Source organism: Etheostoma cragini, chromosome 11 (assembly GCF_013103735.1).
Source record: "Etheostoma cragini isolate CJK2018 chromosome 11, CSU_Ecrag_1.0, whole genome shotgun sequence".
Lineage (NCBI taxonomy): Eukaryota > Metazoa > Chordata > Actinopteri > Perciformes > Percidae > Etheostoma > Etheostoma cragini.
Window position 1 is genome coordinate 27,837,306 of NC_048417.1, and position 7,995 is coordinate 27,845,300.

The following is a 7,995-nucleotide window of genomic DNA, read 5'->3' on the forward strand; positions in this document are numbered from 1 at the left end:
TAAGATAACGTTAGGGGAACATTCTCTAAAAGGTTGCAACATTAAGATAACGTTAGGGGAACGTTCTCTAAAGGTGTCAACGTTAGGATAACGTTAGGGGAACGTTCTCTAAAGTTTGCAACGTTAGGATAACGTTAGGGGAACGTTCTCTAAAGGTGGCAACGTTAGGATAATGTTAGGGGAACGTTCTCTAAAGGTGGCAACGTTAGGATAACGTTAGGGGAACATTCTCCATAGTTTGCAACGTTAAGATAACGTTAGGGGAACAGTCTCTTAAGGTTGCAACGTTAAGATAACGTTAGGGGAACGTTCTCTAAAGGTGTCAACGTTAGGATAACGTTAGGGGAACATTCTCCATAGTTTGCAACGTTAAGATAACGTTAGGGGAACGTTCTCTAAAGGTGTCAACGTTAGGATAGCGTTGCACCTACCCAGAGCCAGTTAGAAAGAAGTCGGACAACTCTTCTACAGGATACCATGCTTTATTTACCAGATGGTTATGATTATATTGCACTCAAGAAAAATATATTTAAGAACAGGAACAATAGAAAGAGTCACAGAATAAGGACAGCAGGAAACATGACAGCATTTAAGTAAATTTACATTAATAAACATGTGCATACAGTCATTATACTCAGACATTTTAGGCCTATTCCTATGATGTTCAGGGTCTAATGCATCAGTTATTTCTAAAGTGAACTTTTTATTTCTGTTTTGTTCATGATCATTTCCTCTAGTTATACAGTGGATTATACAAGTTCCAGTTGCAAATGAAGTCCCCGCAGTAGAAGGAAAACAGTTTTAGAACAAGCAGAAACTTCATCCCTCTCAAACTACTCTTAGAAAGTCAGAAGATCAGAGGACATTAGAAAAATTGCCACAGAAACAGGATGATAAAAACATCTCACTATGATAGTAAACCATAAACTTTACCTCACAGCTTCTCAAAACTAGACAATTAAACCAACTCCACCCAAAACGAGCCACTCAGCAGTCGTCCTGTCCTTCCTTAGAGCTGCTCCTCAGTGGATGGACAGTAAGAAAAGGAGGACTGCTAAAGATCTGGCCCTGGAGGAGGGCGTATGCATGGAGAGAAGAGAGAAAGAGTCAGAGGCAGACACAACTACATGGTCCTGATAATACTGCACCTACAGTCCCCCCCCCAGGGTTGTTAGGACAATATTTTTTCAAGTCATGTTGTTATTGTCTGATGAAAAGACCCAAACCGATCCTGTTTTAGTCCACCTGTACTTTCTGCCTGTGGCTCTGTCTGAGACCAAAGGCATCTGGTTCCTATTGAAGACATACAAGTTTTATCTTAACCCTCATGTTGTCCTCATGTTGTCCACCCAACGCTCTTTGCCAAGTACCATTCATTTTGGGGCGTCTTATTCAATTTTATGCACCTGAACACACCTCCCTGTAAGACCAGCACCCCCAGAATGCACCTGAACACACCTCCCTGCAAGACCAGCACCCCCAGAATGCACCTGAACACACCTCCCTGCAAGACCAGCACGCCCACAATGCACCTGAACACACCTCCCTGTAAGACCAGCACACCCGGAAAGCAACTGAACACACCTACCTGTAAAACCAGCAGGCCCAGAATGCACCTGAACACACCTCCCTGTAAGACCAGTATGTATTTTGAGTGCAAAATGTGTAACACACAGATGGATCTGTTACCATGGTTTCGGGGAGGCGTTGTCCTCGTCATTCAAAGCTCCGCTGACCGCCGTAGACGACCAGTCCAATGACGAGGAAGCCCAGGGCACAGAAAGCTGCCAGCAGGCTGAAGACCACGTACACTGGGGAACAGGAGGACAGCAACATGCATCACATTCACAGACCGGCACACTTAAATCAGAAATCCAGGTTCTTGTGGAAAGGCTGGACATTCAATTAACCTTCAGTTTGCACCGCTGGTACATTTAGGTGAGACTCCGAGAAAATCTAACCTCTGCAGGGTAAATCCAGACAGCTAGCTAGACTATCTGTCCAATCGGAGGACTATGGTTACCTGGTCCTCAGATCTCTGCAGGGTAAATCCAGACAGCTAGCTAGACTATCTGACCAATCTGAGGACTATGGTTACCTGGTCCTCAGATCTCTGCAGGGTAAATCCAGACAGCTAGCTAGACTATCTGTCCAATGGGATTTTTTGTTGATGACTAAAACTACTTCTGAACGTACACATGTTCCACCAAAACAAGTTCATTCCTGAGACTATTTTGCAGAGGCACAGTTTTCTCCCATCCCGGAATGCGGTGTGGCCTCACCAGACCCTCCTCTGCAGCGCTGCGGTGGAGGAAGTCTAGTGACCTGAGACCCGGCACGCTCCAGTGTTAAACTGTACAATAACCTCTCTGTGAGGAACTGTTAAAATTCAAATGAAGTTCCTCATTCAGTCCTTAAACACTGGAGAGGAACACTAGTCAAACACATTCAGTTCCCAGTTTTAATAAATCTGACCTTTATTGAGGTAAATATCTTTCTTTTTGTGGCATTAATGTCTTAATATTAAATAAAAAATGCCCATGGACCACCACTGTCTGTCTGATGTACACGCATGCCAAAAGTAGAAGACGTACGTGAGCTCCTGGACGGAGGGGGGCTGGTGAAGGCGCAGTAAGGCGGACTGGAGACAGAGTTGGTGTTGAAGAGCGACGTCACGGAGACGCTCACGCAGTACTCCACCCCCGGCTGCAGGTACGCGATCACGTGCTCCTCCTGGTACGGCAACCGCAGCGTGAACTGCAACACAAAACACACAAAAATAAAAACACACAATATTCATTTTGGACTGCCGTCTTCTGCTGATATTTGATCTTTTCACAGAAAACTAAATAAAACTATATATTTTGCAGCCCTAACTTCTACTATGATGTATTCTGGTCTGAAAGGGTTTAATGTGAAAATGTGATCTTTATGTTAGTACCCTTACTTGTACGTTCTTTACTTATTTTTGTTGGTTATTTGTGTAAATTTGATACTTTATGTACATATTTGGCATTCAAAATCTGTCTGAGTAATCCTATAATGGATGGGCCGCATAAGCAAAAATAAACCATTCATTTTTTTGTTAATACATTTAGCTAAACTATGGTTGTACAGTGTTATATAATATGTATCCGGTGCGGTTTTTTGGAGGTCTGTCTCTAATGTGTCTCTTCCACCAAGGCGGTTCTGGTGCTGGTTCGGAGTCAGGGCCAAATATCGAACCGGTTCTTTGCATTTCCACACAAATAAAACTGGATCTGGGCCAAGAAAACAGGTTCCTCAGCACCAACTTAGCGCTGGTCTAGAGATAAGAACCGGTTATGTCAGGTGCTGGGGCCGTGGTTATCATGACGTTCGGAAAAAAACCCAAAAAACTTCTGGCGGCCATTTTGAAAACACCAGCTGTTAACCGCTGAGAGCTGTTAGTGTTAGCTTCGGACATGGATGGGAAACCAGAACCACCGTGGTCTTTGGAGGAAACCAAAGGTCTGCTGGCTCTCCAGCTGGGTCTTAGATAACTGGCGAGTAGAACCAGCACCGAACTGGCAACAGCACCAGAACCGGAACCAGCACCTGGTTAGCCTTGGTGGAAAAGACAGATCTGAGGCTTACGGTGGCCCTAAAGTGCAAAACAGCAAATAGAAAAACGCAACAGCGAATCATAAAACCCCCAAACATCTCTGTGCACACAAGGGTTTTAGTTCCAATAACAGCTAACTACCCCCAGACCGCATATCACATGACTATTCACGTCTACTGGGCATGTGCGTGCTGGTGTGTTGTGAATAACGTCCCACCCTAACTCTTTTTTATCTTCCTACATAAAAATGACTGTGGCAGTTGGATGAAGGTAAATATGGTGCAAAAGGTGAAGAGCTTGTAGAATTCAACATGAGAACTCGCAGAACAAAAAAACTGAACTTGTATATTAAAATTCGCACTTGCAACTAATATTTGCACTCATGTGATCTGAATTTGAAGTCACGAACGCAAGAGCTTGCAAAAAAAAAAAATCTTGTGTGAAATATTACCACAACTGTGTTTTAAATGTGAAGTTCCAGAAAAAAAAATTCATAAATGTGTAGATTGATATTTTCATGAACACAATGACAGCTGCAAGCATGTATAGTAACATTTAGGCATATACTTTAAAAAAATATATATTTGAGTTCATTTTCCATCACAACCACAACTCAGTGATTCCAACCTCTGGAATCTGTCTGCAACTTCACACATGTGCTCTCTTGTTGAACTTTTGCAACACTTCTCGCGATACATTTGGTGCAAAACAAATTTGTACCTGTTGACTAAGTCTGTGGAGCTCTGAGCCAACAGGACGGCGGGGACAGCAGGGTTTCTATCGCCAGATGAGGGACAACTCTGTCCGGCTTGTTTATGTAGCATGGACGCTAGCGTTAGCTAACTAGCCGCTAGGCGCTCCTTCTTGTTACATTGGAAGTCTGCTAAATATCCTTCTATACCCCGGTGGTTTAAAGACATCATGTTTTTTTGTAAACTAGAGAAACTTAAATACACGATGAGAGGATGTAGAGTCCAATTTTTCCATGAATGGCGACCCTTTATTTCCTATTTCACTAGTTTAGAAGTACTACCCAATTGAATGTGTGCCTGTTCTTGTTGTTGTTCCTTGTTGTAGTACCTTTTAGTTGCAGAAGAGACATATACATAGATATCTTCTTCTTTGTTTGGACTACTGACGAGGTAAAACTCTGCGGTTGGATATTGCGGATGTATGAAGTTGAAAATACACAAAGTACCCGGAGAAAGAACAAAGGTAAAAAGTAAGAACAGGGAGCTTGGAGTGACGGTAACTCAAGGTGTGTAGGCCTACCTACGTATCTGATAAGACCGACTGACGTGCCTCGTTTCCAAATGTCTCAGTTTCTGCCCGTCCACACTACAAGGCAAGACTTTCAAACCAAAACGGGGGAAGCAGGGTTACCAGATATCATATCATACCGTTTTAGGGGCTCGGAAACGCCACAGTCAGGTGGACGCGAGGCGTAAACTTAGCATAAGATATCTGTTTTTAGTGTAATTGCAGCCTGAGGGCCCTTCTAGTTGGTCAAGCAGGGGTTAATGAACCTACAGTATTGGTTAAAGTAACTAGTTGTGTAAGTGTGACTTAAAATGTTTAATATTTCTCCCTGGATTGTAGTGGAGTAAAATTAAAGTAGTATTAAACCAGCTATTTTAGAAGCTACCTAATCTACAGGCCAGTCAGCCTATCATCAGTGGAGATTATGTTGTCATTTTTGAAAAAAACTCTAAATAATTGACAATAATTTGGTTGTAGGGACTTTGAGGACCCTCTAGTTGTTATTGTGAAAACCTGCAGTCCCATTTTGATGTATTTTCTATTTTATTGGGGTTTTCTCGTGCTATTTCTGGACAAAAGATCTGCATTTGTTTCTTTAGGTGACGCTCTTTTATTACTTTTATTACTTTTGTTCATCTATCGCTGTTCGCCGTAACTATCTGGTTAGGCAATTCCCAAGAAACCGCTGCAGTGATGTAGTAAAGGGGAATTGTAGCAAAAGGTGACACTTCCTGTGTCAAAGTGCACGTTTTGTGTTGAGACAGGAAACGCAAAGCAGCGAGACACAGGCTCACTGACAGTGTCTGTTATTCTGTCTCCCCTGATTTGGGGATTGGGGTTTTGTTTAATCTTATAGCATTTGAATTTTTTTTTATGATTTCAAAACAGTATCGGGACCAAATTTTGACATCTACGCATCTCAGCATCCTTTGATCTTAATTATTAGTCAAAATAAATCATAATTTCTGCCTTATTAACTAAAAACCGTATGTATAATTTGATATAAATGAGGTTTGTTGACCCTAAATTCCAAGAATGAGTGTAAAACCTATTATTAAAAGAGCTCAGGTTTTTAAAAAAACGCCAAAAGCTGGAAAAAGCGACTAATTAATCAGAAAAATCAACAAAAACATTGGAAAATCAAGCAATAAAATTCATTTTCAATTTTGACCTGGAAGGACGAGTTCACGGTTAATGGGAAGACAACACAAAGGTTAAAGAAAGTCAAAAGCGACCCACGTCTCCTGAACGCCACACTTCCCCCTGCTTTATCGTCCAGATTTCATGTTCATGTTTTGAAGCTTTAGGGGAAACAGGAAGTTTATTCAGACGGTGTATGTCTCAAAACCCACACGCCGAAAAACACCAGCCATCTGACGCCTCTAGAAACCTACACATGACTTTCCCTCGATATTGTGATCGCCCTTTCGTGAGTCTCTTGGAGACATCAAGAAGAGCCGCCTTGTGGCTTCGCTGTTATGATTTCTCGGTATTTCACACTGCTCTGAGTTTCACATCATGATCAAGATTTCGGAGAAATCAAAAGCCACAAGGCAGATCTTCTTTATCTCTCGATCAGACTTGTGACAGAATCACACAAAGGCTGATCCGAATATTGACCGTGACGTGAGCTAAGATGAAGGTCATGAACGTCATAAATCACAGCACCTCTGCTGTGTTTCTAGCCCATCTCTGTAAATAACACACACACACACACACACGACCTATATCTTAAATAGATACAGCGCCTTCAGTGAATCACAGTGGCTGAGGAGGTTCCAGGAGGGCTGTCATGCTACTGAACTAGTAGTAGCAGGGCCGATTTTAGCACTTAGCACCCCTAAACTTGATCCTGGCACCCCTAAAAAAGGATTTCTAGAAAAGCTTGTATTGTGAGCTAAGGAGTCCTGCTCCAGGAATATCACAGCATCGAGAAGCTAAACCCAGACTCTAAGTTATTGATAATGCATGTTGGAAATTTCTGCTTTTACATAGATAAATATCTCATTTTATTTTCAATACCACGTCACCTTTGTAGTAATAGCCCCTGTGATTCTGTGCCAAACAAATACCCCCCGCCCCCCCCCAAAAAAAATTCAAATTGTATTTGTTATTTTCTTAAATATTTAAACGTTAGTATATGTAATTCTCAAAGTTCTGAGTTATTTTAAAGGGCGCGGGCCCGTGAGCACCCGGAGGTAAACAGAAATCGGCGCCTATGTTGCTAGGTCTCCCAAATGGAACGGACCGGACAAGGGGGGGGCAAGCTTATGACTTTTATGCATGATAAGGATCTATCTATCTTTGGGAGGGGGGGGGTCTTGCCCAGGGTGTTATTCAATGACCGCCACTGACTCAAAGCTAACTCTGAGAGCTATTTTCCATCTTTCTTGAATTACTATTCAAACAATCACATTTGAATAGTAATTTCAGCATTCATACAGTATTGATTTTTTGTAACTATTTGAATTATATATTTAACTTTAGTTCCAACAGCCCTACTGGCCATCCCAAAAACTCTTTTGCGTTAAAAGCAAGCAGTGGAAATGAATATGACTTAGGGGATTCATATTTTAAAGTTAATGGTCTTCTATCTGGCAATCTGTGGATCTTCTACCAGATCCACAGATTTTGTCCAAATACTTAGTAGCCTAATCCTGGAATGTCATGATTATGATGTTTTCAGTTCAGAGCTGTGGTCAGTTACTCTGTATAGTATTTATATAAAATAACCAATTTCTAGATTGTTCATTAACATCCTGTTTTTATCGATACAGCTTGGAGCCTGACACATACCTGCACACCATCCCTTGTCCTCTGCACATGGAGGATGAGTTCTCTGTAGAAGTCTTTCAGCTGCCCCCTTGTTGTTGGACCTCCGATGTCCAGGCGCAGACAGTTCCCACAGCCGGACAGCGACACAGCCGGAGGTCCTAGAACAGCTACAGACACAAAGCCACATAATCATTGTTTAAAAAGCCCGAAGCAAATATGTCCGCCATTCAGATGTCGGACGGAACTTGCACGCACTCCTTTTACAACTTGTTAAAAAAAGACTAGTAGACTGCATATTCTATGTTAAAATACAGGGGGCATAAGTATACACCCCCCATGTTAAAATACAGGGGCATAAGTACACACCCCATATGTTA

At 42.1% G+C, this 7,995-nt stretch overlaps 1 protein-coding gene across 1 annotated transcript in view; it reads right to left on the reverse strand.

Moving 5' to 3' along the window:
• Positions 1-1,422: 1,422 nt before the first annotated feature.
• crfb2 (cytokine receptor family member b2) overlaps positions 1,423-7,995 on the reverse strand; it is a 32,584-nt gene continuing 26,011 nt past the window's right edge. Inside the window, 3 exon segments of the mRNA XM_034884708.1 lie at positions 1,423-1,811; positions 2,595-2,757; positions 7,640-7,785. Coding sequence (XP_034740599.1) covers positions 1,585-1,811; positions 2,595-2,757; positions 7,640-7,785 — 536 coding nt within the window. The 3' untranslated portion in view covers positions 1,423-1,584.